General features: G+C 43.7%; 2 protein-coding genes across 2 annotated transcripts; one reads left to right on the plus strand and one right to left on the minus strand.

The window, feature by feature from the left end:
- Nucleotides 1–924, minus strand: LOC105945571 (olfactory receptor 2A2-like). The gene has a single exon (XM_012953942.2). The coding sequence runs from the start codon at nt 922–924 to the stop codon at nt 1–3; it is 924 nt and encodes a 307-aa protein (XP_012809396.2).
- An 11870-nt stretch (nt 925–12794) lies between these two features.
- LOC100494075 (olfactory receptor 11L1-like) lies at nt 12795–13766 on the plus strand. The gene has a single exon (XM_002942232.3). The coding sequence runs from the start codon at nt 12816–12818 to the stop codon at nt 13764–13766; it is 951 nt and encodes a 316-aa protein (XP_002942278.2). The 5' UTR covers nt 12795–12815.
- The last annotated feature ends 6081 nt before the right edge of the window (nt 13767–19847 follow it).

A 19847-nucleotide genomic window follows, 5' to 3' on the forward strand; every position in this document is an offset into this window, starting at 1 on the left:
TCAATTCACTTTGAGGTTTTTGAGGGCAATATTTAGGTCTTTATTTCTCAAGCTGTAAATCAGTGGATTAACCAATGGGATGACTACAGTGTACAACAGAGAGAGAACTTTACTTATGGTCTGTGATTGTCTTTGTGATGGAACCTCATAAATAGCAGTCAGAGCCCCATAAAACATGGAGACCACGGCCAAGTGGGAGCTGCAGGTGGAGAAGGCTTTTTGCCTCCCTGTATGGGACACTATCTTTAGGATTGCATGGGCAATACACATATATGATACAATGATGACTACAATTGGGAAAACAATTATGGGGACAGATAGAAAGAATGCTTCTATTTGCAGTGGGAATGTGTCTGAGCAGGAAAGTTCTACAAGAGGGAAAACATCACAGAAAAAGTGATTAATGGTATTTTGATCACAGAACTGTAGGGTCCCTATGAGTTTCACTGTGATCACTGAAATGCCAAAGCCAAGAGTCCATGGAATGACAACTAATTTAGTACAAACCCTGTGGGACATTATAGAAGTGTATCTCAGGGGGATGCAGATGGCCACGTATCTGTCATAGGCCATTACTGCTAGGAGCAAACACTCAAAGGCTTCTGCAGTAGAAAAGAAATAATACTGCATGATACAGCCAATAAGGGACAATGTGGTTCCATCATGCATTACAGTTTGGAGCAGGGTGGGGACAATATCTGTGGCCTCCAGTAGATCAGTGAGGGCCAGCTGCTGGAGAAAGAAGTACATGGGGGAGTGGAGGTTCCGGCTGAAGGCCACCAACCCTATGATGAGGACGTTCTCCAAAACTGTCAGAATATAAATCAGAAGGAACAGAGAGAACAGGGGAACCTTGAAGTTGTGGAGATTCTGAAACCCCAAGAGAACAATCTCACTGACCCACGTCTGGTTCTGCTCACCCATAGCCTTGGTGAAATTACTTCCGAGATATGACTGATTGGCAGGGAAACAAATTTCCATACTTCATCCCTTCAAATCAAAAGCAAACCCAGTAAGGTCAAAGGGAAGCAGCCGAGGTTCCTACGCAGCTTATTCCTATTTATATCAAGGTTCTGCCTCCCAAAAGGGGAACATAAGCTCCGAGCAGAAGAGCCGATCTGCCTCCCCTTGGGGTTATTCCACTTTATTTGTACACTTTGTTTAGGTTTATCTGCATTTCTTCAGGAATTAGTGAATCCATTTCTGTAGGAAAAATACAATCCTACCTGAGTAAGTGAGTAATATTTGCATCTACTAGAACCGCCCCAGATACTGTGGAACCATAGGAATATGCCCCCATGAGCTTCTCCCAATGTGTAACCTGCTCTGCATTTCTCCTGCCATTTTGCTAACACAATCCCAACCATTTCTTTCCAATCAAATCACTTTACAGGAAAGATGTTCTTGGGGGAATATTCTACTGATTTGCCCCTACCAGAACCGCCCCAGATACTGTGGAACCATAGGAAGATGCCTCCATGAGCTTCTCCCAATGTGTAACCTGCTCTGCATTTCTCCTGCCATTTTGCTAACACAATCCCAACCATTTCTTTCCAATCAAATCACTTTACAGGAAAGATGTTCTTGGGGGAATATTCTACTGATTTGCCCCTACTAGAACCGCCCCAGATACTGTGGAACCATAGGAAGATGCCCCCATAAGCTTCTCCCAATGTGTAACCTGCTCTGCATTTCTCCTGCCATTTTGCTAACACAATCCCAACCATTTCTTTCCAATCAAATCACTTTACAGGAAAGATGTTCTTGGGGGAATATTCTACTGATTTGCCCCTACCAGAACCGCCCCAGATACTGTGGAACCATAGGAAGATGCCCCCATGAGCTTCTCCCAATGTGTAACCTGCTCTGCATTTGTCCTGCCATTTTGCTAACACAATCCCAACCATTTCTTTCCAATCAAATCACTTTACAGGAAAGATGTTCTTGGGGGAATATTCTACTGATTTGCCCCTACTAGAACCGCCCCAGATACTGTGGAACCATAGGAAGATGCCCCCATAAGCTTCTCCCAATGTGTAACCTGCTCTGCATTTCTCCTGCCATTTTGCTAACACAATCCCAACCATTTCTTTCCAATCAAATCACTTGTTCTTGGGGGAATATTCTACTCACCTGATTTGCACCTACCAGAACCGCCCCAGATACTGACTGGGCAGGGAAGAACAGATCTCCTTTTATTACCCGGTGCCAGTAACACCCACAGCTGGGAAACCTACTGGGAAATCTCCGGGAGACTCTGGGATTTAGGATAATTACCAACCCTTGGGGGAATCTGATAATGAATAAAGTAAACTGAGATCTTTTAACATTTTATTTAACAGGTTTTTAGTCTTTTTGGCCCAATGACAAAGTTGTAAGTGACCAGTTTCACACTGAGCAGAAAATGTAGGGACATAATATACTTTATTGCCCCTTATTCATACTACAAGAATGCTGGGAATAATTGGCCTATGGACCCTTTCCTCATTGCTGGGCTGTGGGCAACTCCAACTCAGCTTGTCCTCGAGGGGAGGAAGGTCTCGTAGCCCAGTGAGTCGGGGGCTGAAGGACTAATTAAACAGTTGAGGTTTGAACCATACTACTACCCCCCACCTTTGTTAGGGTCAAGTCTAAATGACTCACATACCAAGACACCCATTTTGTATACATAGATATGGGATGTGAAATTATTGATGAATTCCAGAAAGTACGAATGGCAGAACCGAAGCAGAAATGTCCATTTACAGCTTGTGCTTCTTATATGGGATTATGTTGGGGGTTAAGATGAGAGGATTTTGGTGATGAGGGAAAGGAGTAAGGAAGAGGGGGTTTTGGGGGGTGGGATACTATGATATAAGTTGGGGGGACAGATTTATTTGCAATGTTTGATTTTTTTCCCCGATATTGAAAAAGTAAAAAAGACTCACCAGTTGTGAATTTGAATTCAAAATTTTTGCAACAGAAAATCTGTTTTTTTTTTTTTTTTATCTAAAGAGGTCATTTACACAGAAGTGTAGGGGCACCAAGGGGCACCAAGGGGCAGACCTCAGCATCAGTTAAGGGACAGTAGGTGAAATGGAGGAAGCGTTGCAGTCTTGGGGGGGCAGCATTTTAACCCAGGACAAAATGGCATATGGCCTCGACAACCAGCAGGGGGTGGGGACCAAGTGGTACTTGGTGTGCAATTGCCCCGGACAATAACATTTGTAAACCACGAGTGTTCCATTATCCTCTCCCTGCCCCCCCTGTGCCACCCACCTGCCTCAGGAAGAAGATGGTGGCCTTCCTCCCCTTCCTGCCTCCACAAATACAAGCTTTCTACCCTAATACACACTTCCATTTACACACACATATATATTTATTTTTGTGGGGGGGGGCGCACAAACAAAGCACACATACACACAGTTTGTACACACAAACATACCCAGACTCCATTTTTTGGTGATTGTGTTGCTTTTTTAGCCATTTTATTGCAGTTGTTGTAGAAATGTGGTTACCGCAACTTTTTTTTGATGTGACCATGACTTTTTTTTTTTTACGCCTTTTTTTTTTTAATTTTCTCATTGGGCAAATTTGAAAAATCTGCAGTTCCACTAAAAAATTAAAAAATCATCAATGGTGAAATGGGAAATTTCACAGCGAATCTCTATCTGGCAAAAAAATGTGCTCATCACTACATTTCTGAAAAAGTCTGTGTGCAGAAACTGCAACCTTTTCTAATTGTCGCTAGTGATGAGCGAATCTGTCCCATTTCACTTCGCCATAAAATTTTCGAAACAGCAAGAAAATTTGAGAAGCGGCGAAAAATTCACAAAATGCATTTGTTGTGCAATTTTTTTGTCACCCGCATCTTTTTTGTCGCCCACGGCTATTTTTTGTTTGATGTAACTGCGCCCTTTTTTGACGCGACTGCGTCCAATTTGATGCGTGACAAAAAAAAATTGACGTGCCGAATTTTTCTGCTGCAAATTTTTCCGGAAGTTTTGTAAAACAATTCGCCAATGGCAAAATGTGGAAATTCGCTGCAAATCCATGCCTGGCGAAACAATTCGCTCATCACTAACTGTCACCCTTAAAACTTGACTTTTTCAAATTGTCGCAAAAAAGCAGCGACAAAAATCGAAAAACCTCTAATGTTTTGAGGGAATGGAAGGATCTTCCAGTGATGGGACATCTGCCATTGACTCCTACATTATCTCGGCAAGGTTTAGATGGTGAATAGTCCAATTCAGATTGTTAACCACTTTGACACAGTAAATCGCCAAAAAATTGTGACTTTTTTTCTGCAAATTTTAGAGGTAAAAATCCTATTCGAGAAAAACAAAAATCCAATGGTTAGTAAACGACCCCCATAGTGATTGAATTTTGCATTGTTCTTCATTACACTGCCCATGAACATTGTGTGTGCTGTATTATCATTTGGGTGCCTCTCGGCGCCACGTTATTGGGTAAATGTATCCATATTGGGCATGGCGCTGTTCAGCAGGCCCCTGGGGTTCATAAATAGGCAATGTGGGGCATACAGTGAGGGAAAATGCAAGCTCTCAGGTGATTCTATGCACAATGGCCATTAAACTTTTTGGATTCTCATTTAGGGCATTTTATCTTAGAACTTAATCATATGAGGGAGATAAAGTGCTGCAAAGTGCAAGCTTGGAGGGGATTTTCAGATATTTCATCAAAACTGCTCATTTTAAAAAAGCTTTGTGATACTGGATTTACCCAAACACTTTCCAAAAATATGGTTAAACAAGGGTAAACATATTTTTTTGTGGATTTACCCCACAGAAAATGCAGTAAATATGTCGATTTATCAGTAGCGTAAGTTTGTATGCACTCATTTTTGATTGTGGGGTCTCTACATGCCAGATACTTTGGGGACCCTAAGCACAATGGGCAATGCACTTTTTATCGAACCCTTTATATTTTGGATAGTTTTTGTTGGTACCTAATCACCTGTGGAACAGTTCCAGTTCCAAATTGAAAGTGATTTTCCAGAATTTTTATAAAAACCGTTCAGAAAAGCTTTTGGTAATGAAGAGAAGACTTATTTATCCATTTTGGATTCTGCAGAATGTGTATGTCTCCAAGAATACGTGGCTTCCTGGGCTAAACCTACTGTTACAGGATATTTCCCTTTGCAATCTAAAGCATTTCTGATTCCGCTGTAGCTTTTGATCATTTCTGTGATTTACTGATGGGAGTTTTTGACCCATGGAAGTCAGAACTCTTCATAAATCTGTTCATTACTGGAATTGACACATTCAAGAGAAATGGGGCTTTCCAAATCAGTAGAGTGAGATGGGCGACTTATTTCTCTTCTTTATTTCCTGCCTTTTTCTACCTTTTCTCTGCTATTGCTATATCCTTTCTTCTTACTCGGGTACCTGATCAATACTCCGGCTCACCGCAGGGAAAAGATTCCTCAATAAAGGGGTATTGGGTGAATACAACTGAACTGTAACTTGTATAAGTGTCATATCAACTGGCCTCAACTAATTATATCAGTGAGATGATTGTATTTTACCCTAAACTCTCATGTAATCCTGCCCCATGTAATGGTTTATACTGAATCTGTTAACTACTATTTTCTACATTCTGTAAAATGAAAAAATCTAAATATACAAAAGTCTAGCACTAAGGGCAAATGAAATGTGAAATTATCTTTTTTTTTTTTTTTTAAATTTCACTCCCACTAATCGCTTTCAGTCACCCCTGTACCGTTAGGTTGCCCCCTATGTGTCTATTCTCTATATCCTCCGCAATAAAAATACTTTAAGGGTTTTTTCCCTTGTTTGAAGCCCTGAGTGCCATTTGCTTTTTTGTTGTTGCTCTATTCTCTATATCCTCCATGTTCCCATCCACCCCCTGTTTGTTATTTTTACCTATCAATTTGTTGTTCTAATACTTTATAATTCTGGGGATTATTTTTTGCTTTTTACAGATTTTATGCTTTGGGAGTGGTAGTTACAATGTCTGATAAAAGTTATTTTATTTAGGCAGTAGTTACATAGTTACATAGTAAGTTGGGTTGAAAAAAGACATACGTCCATCAAGTTCAACCATAATGCCTATATATAACCTGCCTAACTACTAGTTGATCCAGAGGAAGGCAAAAAACCCCATCTGAAGCCTCTCTCCTTATCATTCCTGAATATCTGCCTTCCATCCCATGAGCTTCTAAAATCTCAGGACCTGGTGGGAGTGGCCACCCTCATCAACCTCATCTGGTTCCTCCTTCTATCCCATGAGCTCCCCAAATCTCAGGGCCTGGTGGGAGTGACCACCCTCATCCGGTTCCTCCTTCCATCCCATGAGCTCCCCAAATCTCAGGGCCTGGTGGGAGTGACCACATTCATCCGGTTCCTCCTTGCATCCCATGAGCTCCCCAAATCTCAGGGCCTGGTGGGAGTGGCCACCCTCATCCAGTTCCTCCTCCCATCCCATGAGCTCCCCAAATCTTAGGGCCTAGTGGGAGTGACCACATTCATCCAGTTCCTCCTTGCATCCCATGAGCTCCCCAAATCTCAGGGCCTGGTGGGAGTGGCCACCCTCATCCGGTTCCTCCTTCCATCCCATGAGCTCCCCAAATCTCAGGGCCTGGTGGGAGTGGCCACCCTCATCCAGTTCCTCCTCCCATCCCATGAGCTCCCCAAATCTCAGGGCCTAGTGGGAGTGACCACATTCATCCAGTTGCTCCTTGCATCCCATGAGCTCCCCAAATCTCAGGGCCTGGTGGGAGTGGCCACCCTCATCCGGTTCCTCCTTCCATCCCATGAGCTCCCCAAATCTCAGGGCCTGGTGGGAGTGGCCACCCTCATCCGGTTCCTCCTTCCATCCCATGAGCTCCCCAAATCTCAGGGCCTGGTGGGAGTGGCCACCCTTATCCTGTTCCTCCCATACCAACTTGGATAGTCTTGTTTGTGTTGCCTACCCCTACAGTTTGTTGCCTGTTCCCAGCCTACTCTGCCTTCCCTTCAGAATTCCCTATTATATTTACTTATATAGGAACCGATTACATGGTTTCTGACTCTGGGAACTATTAACTAACTGGGCATATTAGTACTTAGTGTACCTATTGCTGGGCTCCTGTTCTCCTTGGGGGAAGGAAGGAATCTACAGCCCCTTATCAGCATTGATGGACATTAGAACTTGGCAACAAAAAGGCAACTCACACAGCGCCCACTCTCTGCCGTTGCCCCTCCTCTAGCTCCTTCCCTCCATACATTTATATGATCTATGTGTATCTAGAAATAAGGGACTTTCTGTAGCAGTTTCCTTGGAATCCAACTTCTATGATTGGGTGCAGGAGTGGAAAAACAACACCAGTGATTTAGCTTTTTCTTGGTCGGTTCCATACACAAACTCATCAACCTTGTGGCACCTATGGGCACCAGTACTCTATGACAGAGGATATCGCAAAAAACCTTTTCTCCTAATTTAGTTCCAGAGTTTTCCTGGGATAAACAGAGCAATGAGTTTTTCTCATTTAATTGAATCTGAATGAGTTTTAGTAACTGTAGGTAAACGATAAAGGAGCCGTTTGCTGCAGTTGCAGTCATTCTGAAAGGGACGCAGTTGTTGCATCTAAAGTCAATGCTCTTCCCAATTGTGCGCAAGTGTCTATTGCTGTAGGGGAAACCCTGGAGCTACATAGAAGGTGACAATTGCCCCAGGGTTCCCAGGGTTGCAGGCGCAATAGACGCCTCAGACTTGCACCAATCAGGCACAGACATCACTTTGATGCCGCAAAGAAGCGGTAAAAACATTGTCACGGAATTGGGTTTGATTCATCAAAATGAGCGACTTTCACCCAATTAAAGCATTTCATTTAGATTGCCTCATTTTTGCACCAAATTTGTTTTTGAACCTCTTTATAAGAAACCATTATAACTAGCGATGAGTGAAAAAACGCCCACGCCCTCCAATGACCGCAAAAAAAAAAATGGCAGTAAAAAAAAAAGTTGCGGGTTTGCCCATTTCACAAATGTTTTGTTAGGGCAAAATGGGACAAATTCGCTCATCACTAATTCTAACCGCCCTAAATGACTAATCATAACTAATTACGGGCATAACGGTTACAATTTTAACCCATTTCAAAGACGTGAGAAAAATGTATTTGTGCCCAATAACTTCTCTCAGCAAAATGCTGGGGAAACTTTAGCTCTTATCAAGGAATCACCTCACTGACCCATAACCCCCTGCTCCCCGGGGTAAATAATCTCCTGCAGCGCAGACAATAAACCAGATCAACCAGTGAATTCACTCCCCTTCTCTAAATACCAACGTTTTCATTCATTCTCAGGATTAGAAGCCCATTCATTACAATTTGAGTTCATAGCTTTTCATGTGATTTCAAAAAAAATTGTAGCAAAAATCACAATCAAATACAGTATTTACAAATGCATTGGTCCCAGTGTATAGTTTAGTTGTATTGTGCTGTTAATGTGTTTTTTAGTCCTATGTAATTAAATGTTACCAACTATACAACTCATTATCAGGTTCCCCCAAGGGCTGGTAATTACCCCAAACCCCGAGTCTCCCGGAGATTTCCCAGTAGGTTTCCCAGCTGTGGGGGTTACTGGCACCGGGTAATAAAAGGAGATCTGTTCTTCCCTGCCCAGTCAGTATCTGGGGCGGTTCTGGTAGGTGCAAATCAGTAGAATATTCCCCCAAGAACATCTTTCCTGTAAAGTGATTTGATTGGAAAGAAATGGTTGGGATTGTGTTAGCAAAATGGCAGGAGAAATGCAGAGCAGGTTACACATTGGGAGAAGCTCATGGGGGCATCTTCCTATGGTTCCACAGTATCTGGGGCGGTTCTGGTAGGGGCAAATCAGTAGAATATTCCCCCAAGAACATCTTTCCTGTAAAGTGATTTGATTGGAAAGAAATGGTTGGGATTGTGTTAGCAAAATGGCAGGAGAAATGCAGAGCAGGTTACACATTGGGAGAAGCTCATGGGGGCATCTTCCTATGGTTCCACAGTATCTGGGGCGGTTCTGGTAGGGGCAAATCAGTAGAATATTCCCCCAAGAACATCTTTCCTGTAAAGTGATTTGATTGGAAAGAAATGGTTGGGATTGTGTTAGCAAAATGGCAGGAGAAATGCAGAGCAGGTTACACATTGGGAGAAGCTCATGGGGGCATCTTCCTATGGTTCCACAGTATCTGGGGCGGTTCTGGTAGGGGCAAATCAGTAGAATATTCCCCCAAGAACATCTTTCCTGTAAAGTGATTTGATTGGAAAGAAATGGTTGGGATTGTGTTAGCAAAATGGCAGGAGAAATGCAGAGCAGGTTACACATTGGGAGAAGCTCATGGGGGCATCTTCCTATGGTTCCACAGTATCTGGGGCGGTTCTGGTAGGGCAAATCAGTAGAATATTCCCCAAGAACATCTTTCCTGTAAAGTGATTTGATTGGAAAGAAATGGTTGGGATTGTGTTAGCAAAATGGCAGGAGAAATGCAGAGCAGGTTACACATTGGGAGAAGCTCATGGGGGCATCTTCCTATGGTTCCACAGTATCTGGGGCGGTTCTGGTAGGGGCAAATCAGTAGAATATTCCCCCAAGAACATCTTTCCTGTAAAGTGATTTGATTGGAAAGAAATGGTTGGGATTGTGTTAGCAAAATGGCAGGAGAAATGCAGAGCAGGTTACACATTGGGAGAAGCTCATGGGGGCATCTTCCTATGGTTCCACAGTATCTGGGGCGGTTCTGGTAGGGGCAAATCAGTAGAATATTCCCCCAAGAACATCTTTCCTGTAAAGTGATTTGATTGGAAAGAAATGGTTGGGATTGTGTTAGCAAAATGGCAGGAGAAATGCAGAGCAGGTTACACATTGGGAGAAGCTCATGGGGGCATCTTCCTATGGTTCCACAGTATCTGGGGCGGTTCTGGTAGGGGCAAATCAGTAGAATATTCCCCCCAAGAACATCTTTCCTGTAAAGTGATTTGATTGGAAAGAAATGGTTGGGATTGTGTTAGCAAAATGGCAGGAGAAATGCAGAGCAGGTTACACATTGGGAGAAGCTCATGGGGGCATCTTCCTATGGTTCCACAGTATCTGGGGCGGTTCTGGTAGGGGCAAATCAGTAGAATATTCCCCCAAGAACATCTTTCCTGTAAAGTGATTTGATTGGAAAGAAATGGTTGGGATTGTGTTAGCAAAATGGCAGGAGAAATGCAGAGCAGGTTACACATTGGGAGAAGCTCATGGGGGCATCTTCCTATGGTTCCACAGTATCTGGGGCGGTTCTGGTAGGGGCAAATCAGTAGAATATTCCCCCAAGAACATCTTTCCTGTAAAGTGATTTGATTGGAAAGAAATGGTTGGGATTGTGTTAGCAAAATGGCAGGAGAAATGCAGAGCAGGTTACACATTGGGAGAAGCTCATGGGGGCATCTTCCTATGGTTCCACAGTATCTGGGGCAGTTCTGGTAGGGGCAAATATTCTAATATTTTCCAAGTATAATTGGGGGAATGTGCCTGCATTTAGTATAATGCATTAATGAGATCACTTAAATGATTTGTGTTTCCTAAGCTATTGTGATACTAATACCTACAGTTAGTACTAGTGGGTGTATATATATAGTTTATGTATGTGAGTGGATAGATAGGTTAATATTGGTTGTGGGCACTGGGATTACTTGGAAGGGTTGAACTTGATGGACTCTGGTCTTTTTTCAACCCTATGTAACTATGTAACTATGTAACTAGGTAACTATGTTTCTTTCCTTCTTATCTAGATGCAAAACCAGCTTGGCCTGTATGTATCAAATAAGGTAAAATAAATTGTTCTGTGGGTTATTAACGTCACTTGTAATTTGACATTGACTAAGGATTTTGCCCTATAGTGTAGCACATAACTGAGGGTAGATAGTTGTGATATGGGCTTCGTGAGCTTCAGGATGGAAACCAGAATGATGTCTTATTGAACTGAGATAGCTAAGGCCAAGAGAGGGTACAGTTTGTGTTAAATAAGAGAATAAGAATTAAATAAGAGAACCAAAGCCAGAATCAGTTCCTGAGTAGGATAATGGGGGGCGGCCATGTTGGGGCACCTACCTTAGGGCCTGATGATTAAAGTAACGTGAGGTGAGTTTTTTCACAATTAAATTCCATATATGAAATGTTCCCCTTCCTGCTGGATGTGCCAGTAGTGGGGTCAATGGGACGCCCTAATCTTCCAACAGAACAAAACCTTTAACAAATGAATCTAGAACCTCGGCAACGTGTTGGCGCCATTGGACCTGCCTTGGCTCGGTAGGTCATTCTTATATCTGTATCTGCCCCCCGAATCTTGAAATGGAAGATCTTTACAAAACATTTTCAGAACTCCTGGGTTTTTTTAATGTTATTTGTGGGTATTTATGTTTTTAAAGGGGTTCTTTAGCCTTTGTTGCACATCAGCGTTGATGGGTTCATTTAGTCCAATAACATATAATGTTTATATATGTAGCAAAGCACATTTACCAAAATCAGTTACTTGTTGTCCAAGCCACTAGATACTAGAATGCCACTCCCTGAGTGTAAGCTCTTTGGGGCAGAGACCTTATCCCAACTTAAACAGTTATAGATGTATTTATTTATACTGTTTAATTTATCTTGCTCTAACTGTACCCCAGCTTGTGTTTATACCTTGCTCACATTAGTGGTGCTATATAAATAAATACCCTAGGGAGAGAGGGGTAAGTTATAACTGGGTAAATACCTGTGTATTGGGAACCAATAGAACATGCCCCTTCATATATAGAGGGGCGGGGAACCCCAGAACCTAAGAATGTTTAAGCATTAAGGGTTTTTTGGGGTGCATGTGATTGTCAGGCAGGGAAACCCCAGGCAGAATGATAAAGAGAGGACAATAGTTGGCCACCAGATCAGCCAATGAGGCTAATTAAATTTGTGTGGAGCTCCCCCATTCTACCAAATAGTTACTGTAGGGGTTTCCATTACCAATTGCAATATAACCCGATATAAGGAAACTTCCAAACAGATAATGAAAAAGAAAACCAGTAGCCCTTAAATGTGTGCTTAGGTGTAGCCATGTAGAACCCCATGATCCAGATGGTTCATTGGGACCAGGTAGACCATTTTGGGCAAGCCTTTGGGATTCGGAAACAATCTTTGGTTTCTTGGCTGACTTGTTAACTTGGTACCAGTCGCCATGAAAAGATAAGTCCAATTCTGGGGCAACACTGGATACACTGGGATAGACTGAACTCTGAATATTAAACTATGTCCAATCTACTAATATACTGTAGGTAACATGGCCTGGTCAGGCCCTCCTCCCATATACTGCACGTAACATTCCCAGTAGAACCAAAAAACAAACAAATAAGGGCATGGACACCTAGAGGAACCTTATTAAAGATAAACAATCTGGCAAAGTGGAATTCTGTCAGGCTACAGTGAGCTCTCGTCTACATTTCAATAAATTTGCCCTTAGAGGGTATTTAAGAGGGTCCAAACTGCATTCAACATCTTTTAAGAGGTCCATAGACATCCTCAATCTGCCGCCTGAAAATGTTTCCTCAGATTGTATTGGAGAAAGCACACAGGGAATGTTTAACAAAACAAACCATACCTTAAGCTTCATGAAATAAATGTTCCTCCTTCTACACCAGTTGATCGAACCCCTGAATGATAACAATGGAAAAGGGGTGAAGGCCAAGTCCATTAGTACCAGTGATGTCTGACTTCCCAGTAATACCAAGATTCTGCTCCTTGACTGAAGCTGCGGTTGGAAGTGATTAAAATGGAAAAACTTGTCAATTGAGTAAATACATTGTAGTTCTTTTCCCCCAAACAATGAATGAGAAGAACCAGACGTGGGTCAGTGAGATTGTCCTCTTGGGATTTCAGAATCTCCACAACTTCAAGGTTCCCCTGTTCTCTCTGTTCCTTCTGATTTATATTCTGACAGTTTGGGAGAACGTCCTCATCATAGTGTTGGTGGCCTTCAGCCGGAACCTCCACTCCCCCATGTACTTCTTTCTCCAGCAGTTGGCTCTGTCTGACCTACTGGAGGCCTCAGTTACTGCACCCACTTTACTACAAACAGTGATAAATAATGGAGCCACAGTGTCCCTTGTGGTTTGCAGGATACAATTTTATTTTTTTGTTTGCACAGAAGCCTTTGAGTGTTTGCTCCTAGCAGTAATGGCCTATGACAGATACGTGGCCATCTGCATCCCCCTGAGATACACTTCTATAATGAACCAAAAAGTCTATGTTAGATGTATCCTTGTACCATGGCTACTAGGCCTTACTGCCACAATCAATACTGCAAATATGATTGACAGACTACAGTTCTGTGACCAAAATACCATTAATCATTTCTTCTGTGATTTCTTTCCTCTTCTAGAACTTTCCTGCTCAGACACTTCAGTAGTACAAATAGATATAATCTTACAGTCTGTCCTTGTAATTATTTGCCCCTTTATACTCATCTCTGTATCATATATGTGTATTGCCCATGCAATCCTAAAGATAGTGTCCCATACCGGGAGGCAAAAAGCCTTCTCCACCTGCAGCTCCCACTTGGCCGTGGTCTCCATGTTTTATGGGGCTCTCGCTATTTATGTGTTTCCCCCCAGAAACCAATCCCTGAACATGAACAAAATCCTCTCTCTGTTATACACTGTAGTCACTCCTTTGGTTAATCCACTGATTTATAGCTGGAGAAGCAGAGATATCAAAAAAGCCGTGGAGGGGGCACTTCGGGCAGATGTGATGGTGGGTAGGGCAGTAAGGGGGTGATACACCTTACTACAGTGGCAGACTAGAGCAATTATACCCCAGAACAGCCTTGGAAAAACTCACTGCAACCACCAGCAATTAGTGCAATTAGTGCAATTAGCATTTATGGAGGCAAAGTTCTTCCTTGACTGACTGAACACCAAGAAAACCTATCGTTAGGGAATTAGTCCAGCCAGGGGCAGGGGGTAATAATATTGTTGCCTCGTCCTATCAGCTGCTACAGGAGAACTTTTTAAAGCTTTTTCCCCCACAATCTCATTGGCCAAGTCAACTGGTTCTCTTGCAGTAATAGGGTGTTCCAACCAGGTAGGACGGGTGTTTTATAAATCCAGTTAGTTTCTGAATCTTGGCCCATGAAATCCTTGGTTCCACATTTGTCATCTCCTGTGTATGGTCCAACTTGTGTTCTGATTCTGTTCCCTCCCTTCCCTTCCTTGGTTTATTGCCTTGACCTCCAGTGTATGACCCAGCCTGCACCTGGTCTCTGCTCTGTCTCAGCCCTGGTACCGTGCTTGTATCTCCAGTGTATGACCCAGTCTGCACCTACTCTCTGCTCTGTCTCAGCCCTGGTCCTGCGCTTGTATCCCCTGTGTATGACCCAGTCTGCACCCAGTCTCGGCTCTGTCTCAGCCCTGGTACCGCGCTTGTATCCCCTGTGTATGACCCAGTCTTCACCCAGTCTCTGCTCTGTCTCAGCCCTGGCACCGTGCTTGTTTCTCCTATGTATGACCCAGTCTGCACCTAGTCTCTGCTCTGTCTCAGCCCTGGTACCGCGCTTGTATCCCCTGTGTATGACCCAGCCTGCACCTACTCTCTGCTCTGTCTCAGCCCTGGTCCTGCGCTTGTATCTCCTGTGTATGACCCAGTCTTCACCCAGTCTCTGCTCTGTCTCAGCCCTGGTACCGCGCTTGTATCCCCTGTGTATGACCCAGTCTGCACCCAGTCTCTGCTCTGTCTCAGCCCTGGTACCGTGCTTGTATCTCCTATGTATGACCCAGTCTGCACATAGTCTCTGCTCTATCTCAGCCCTGGTACCGTGCTTGTATCTCCTATGTATGACCCAGTCTGCACCCAGTCTCTGCTCTGTCTCAGCCCTGGTACCGCGCTTGTATCCCCTGTGTATGACCCAGTCTGCACCCAGTCTCTGCTCTGTCTCAGCCCTGGTACCGTGCTTGTATCTCCTATGTATGACCCAGTCTGCACCTAGTCTCTGCTCTGTCTCAGCCCTGGTACCGTGCTTGTATCCCCTGTGTATGACCCAGTCTTCACCCAGTCTCTGCTCTGTCTCAGCCCTGGCACCGTGCTTGTATCTCCTATGTATGACCCAGTCTGCACATAGTCTCTGCTCTGTCTCAGCCCTGGTACCGCGCTTGTATCCCCTGTGTATGACCCAGTCTGCACCCAGTCTCTGCTCTGTCTCAGCCCTGGTACCGCGCTTGTATCCCCTGTGTATGACCCAGTCTGCACCCAGTCTCTGCTCTGTCTCAGCCCTGGTACCATGCTTGTATCTCCTGTGTATGACCCGGGCTGCACCCAGTCTCTGCTCAATCTCAGCCCTGGTACCATGCTTGTATCTCCTGGGTATGACCCAGTCTGCACCTACTCTCTACTGTATCTCTGCCCTGGTACCGTGCTTGTATCCCCTGTGTATGACCCATCCTGCACATAGTCTCTGCTCTGTCTCAGCCCTGGTACCGTGCTTGTATCCCCTGTGTATGACCCAGTCTTCACCCAGTCTCTGCTCTGTCTCAGCCCTGGCACCGTGCTTGTATCTCCTATGTATGACCCAGTCTGCACATAGTCTCTGCTCTGTCTCAGCCCTGGTACCGCGCTTGTATCCCCTGTGTATGACCCAGTCTGCACCCAGTCTCTGCTCTGTCTCAGCCCTGGTACCGCGCTTGTATCCCCTGTGTATGACCCAGTCTGCACCCAGTCTCTGCTCTGTCTCAGCCCTGGTACCATGCTTGTATCTCCTGTGTATGACCCGGGCTGCACCCAGTCTCTGCTCAGTCTCAGCCCTGGTACCATGCTTGTATCTCCTGGGTATGACCCAGTCTGCACCTACTCTCTACTGTATCTCTGCCCTGGTACCGTGCTTGTATCCCCTGTGTATGACCCATCCTGCACATAGTCTCTGCTCTGTCTCAGCCCTGGTACCGTGCTTGTATCCCCTGTGTATGACCCAGTCTTCACCCAGTCTCTGCTCTGTCTCAGCCCTGGCACCGTGCTTGTATCTCCTATGTATGACCCAGTCTGCACATAGTCTCTGCTCTGTCTCAGCCCTGGTACCGCGCTTGTATCCCCTGTGTATGACCCAGTCTGCACCCAGTCTCTGCTCTGTCTCAGCCCTGGTACCGCGCTTGTATCCCCTGTGTATGACCCAGTCTGCACCCAGTCTCTGCTCTGTCTCAGCCCTGGTACCATGCTTGTATCTCCTGTGTATGACCCGGGCTGCACCCAGTCTCTGCTCAATCTCAGCCCTGGTACCATGCTTGTATCTCCTGGGTATGACCCAGTCTGCACCTACTCTCTACTGTATCTCTGCCCTGGTACTGTGCTTGTATCCCCTGTGTATGACCCATCCTGCACATACTTTCTGCTCTGTCTCAGCCATGGTACCGTGGATAAAATAAAAGTGATGGGTCACAACCCCTGGCAATTAGAAAATATTCTTGCAAATATTACATTTTTATTATCGGTATATTTTTTACTCACTTATCTCTCTGTTTCCCTTGTATTTACCTGTAAGTCCTGGCACCTATAACCTAGACCCCTGGGTGGGAGAGTTTTCCCTACTGGCCCAGGAAGGTTATGACCGTTTTCTATTCAGGTTTCATATAGTAACTGGGAGCTCATGGCTTTTCCTCTTTCCTCCTCTTTCCTCAACCAGCTAACCAGCTTGACCAGCTTGACAACAAGGCCCAGGGAAAGAAGAGTGCCCTAAAGAACCCATCCTTTTAGCGTAACTTGAGGAACTGGGACCCTGAGGTATTTAGACAGTGATAGAACTAGTGACTGTTATAGTTCACCCTAAGCTACAGGGCTTTACGTAGAAAGAGCAGCACTGAGCTCCAACAAGGATACACATATTGGAGGTATCTTTCCCAACCATTCTACCCCTGTGAAAGAGAGGGCCTTAATGTAACCCTACTCTACACCAGGTAAGCTAGACACCTACTTCTGGGCCAAGATATTCTTACTAAAGTCTATCCCCTCCCTGGTTGCTAGGGTAACAAGGTAACTATCAGTGTTTAAAGCAAATGTCTATTCTAAGGAACGAGTCTTCACTTCATTTGCCACTTTTGCTAAACTGTGCAGAACAGTCAAGTTTGCCCTGAAGGTCTCATCTTGGAGGGGGATCTGGACAAACCAGGGATCAGATCAATTTAACAATTTGTATTTGAGATTTTACAATATCCACCCTGGTTATACTGCCAGTGGGTCAGCCTTAGGCAAATCCATTATCCTAAGGGTTCTTGTAGTAATAAACTTGGCTGTAGCAAGCAATGGCAGTCAGCAGGGGCACCAAGGGCTAATATGGTATTGTCCTAATGTCCTGTATTCACAGGAGGAGATGATCATTCTTCCAATAAGGCAGTATGGAATTATATACAATGCTGGTATCAATCTGGGATACAAATAATCATTGTCTTTAAAAATGGCTCCTTTATTGGACTCCCTATAGATCTGCTATGGTTCCTGTCTGTAGTTCAAATGAGGGGAAGCCGTGTTGTAATGGTCCCTTCAGTAGGAGGGGGAGAGCCAATCACAGCCCAGCATTCATATATAGAGACAGGCTTCAGTTCCCTATCTGATCAGCCTAGCTTCTGATTGGTTACTATCCTACAGTGAGTGCCAGCCCCCCTGCACAGGCGGCTGGAAGTGGAACAGATGGGCGGGACAAGTAGGGTTTTTGGGAACATTTAAATAAATCATTCCAAAACACAACTTTTTCAGCACATTCCTTCTGTATTTGTTCCAGCACCATCTTGTTTTTTACACGATACGCAGCACTAAACTTTATGTGCTATACAAAAACTGCCACCAGATGGCACTGTGATTGTTATTAATGCATTTGTTTCTAGCTACTTGCTGTTGTATTGCTGGTCTCTATTGTTCCACCCTTTCCTGTCCCTGCCAACATATTGTTCTTTATATCCACTGTGTGACCCACAATATTAATCTGTTTCTCAGCAAATACCTAACCCTAAGGAATGAGTATCATTTGCACATTGAAAGTGTTATTTAGAAGTAGGAACTGGTTTCCAAAGCTGCCTGGTTCCATGCAATCCGCAAAAATGTATCACAAATATTAAATCCGTTTGTATTTTAGAATTTTCTCCTTCTCATAATATTCATTAACGGCTCTGAAACAGCCGGAACTAATGAACAAACCCTTGGTCTGTATGGGCAGAAAACTGCCTGTGTTTTAGGCCTTGATTCCAAGGGAAGAGTCTGTCTATATATTTATATATATATATATATATATCACTAGGATATATTACATGTTCAGAATTATAAATAGGAAAGTCACATAATATATATGTAATGTATATATATATATATATATATATATATATATATATATATATAATATAATTATAATAAATAGTCAAATAATAATAATAATATATCTCTTTTTCTCTGATTATACCAAGGTCTGTACAACTGACACTGAGTTGGTTTGATATTGATATTTTCCAGATAACGGAACAGACTGTAGGGCGGGTCTGTACAGCTGTTACATAGAAAGTGAATGGCACCAAGTCAGATGGGATCTGGGCCGGACTCGCCCCATTACTTTCCTGTTCTTTGTCCCTAATTTCAGCTTTTCTATAGAGCAGCCAGGGCTGGGGGAACGGGGGGACAGGTGTTGGTTTAACTGCCCCTAATCCTCTCCTAATGGGATATTATCCGCTCATTTGTTCTTTCCCATTGTTATACATAAGGCTTATTCTCACTTAAACATTTACTTCTTCTCAGAAATATTCCGCTCCTATTACTAAATGTTTATTGATGAACATATTAAATGCTAATAAAGAAATAAAGAAAAAAAATAAAGGTAGATAAGAGAGGTGGGTCACAATGGTGGATACAGAAAAATTGATGACAGATAAATTGTAATTCTAATGCCAACAAGGTAAGGGCAATTAGATAAAATCTTAATTAAATGCCTGGTGTTTAAACTTAATTAGAAAATATATCATCAGATTCCCCCAAGGGCTGGTAATTACCCCAAACCCCCGAGTCTCCTGGAGATTTCCCAGTAGGTTTCCCAGCTGTGGGTGTTACTGGCACCGGGTAATAAAAGGAGATCTGTTCTTCCCGGCCCAGTCAGTATCTGGGGCGGTTCTGGTAGGTGCAAATCAGGTGAGTAGAATATTCCCCCAAGAACAAGTGATTTGATTGGAAAGAAATAGTTGGGATTGTGTTAGCAAAATGGCAGGAGAAATGCAGAGCAGGTTACACATTGGGAGAAGCTCATGGGGGCATCTTCCTATGGTTCCACAGTATCTGGGGCGGTTCTGGTAGGGGCAAATCAGTAGAATATTCCCCCAAGAACATCTTTCCTGTAAAGTGATTTGATTGGAAAGAAATGGTTGGGATTGTGTTAGCAAAATGGCAGGAGAAATGCAGAGCAGGTTACACATTGGGAGAAGCTCATGGGGGCATCTTCCTATGGTTCCACAGTATCTGGGGCAGTTCTGGTAGGTGGAAATCAGGTGAGTAGAATATTCCAAGAAGCTCATGGGGGCAGCTTCCTATGGTTCCAAGGGGTTGGGCATTTTACTCCAAGCGTTATTATGTCCCCCAGTACAAGTGTGGGAGTTCTAAAATATATGCATGGTTGTTGTGTATTAACACTAATAATTGTAATCCTCTAGGCCCATGGTTTCTCCTGTTAAACAACCCACTGAGTCACCGACCTTCTGCCAGTTCAGAGTACTGGTAACATGATACACAGGGGTGGGAACTCCTTCTGCGTTAGATGATGATCCCTTAGAAGTTTCCTTCATTTGGTTGTACCTTACTTCCATTCTTATCTATATAATATAAATGTTGTTTATTATTTCTCAGACA

This window comes from Xenopus tropicalis, chromosome 3, assembly GCF_000004195.4.
Source record: "Xenopus tropicalis strain Nigerian chromosome 3, UCB_Xtro_10.0, whole genome shotgun sequence".
NCBI classification, from domain to species: domain Eukaryota; kingdom Metazoa; phylum Chordata; class Amphibia; order Anura; family Pipidae; genus Xenopus; species Xenopus tropicalis.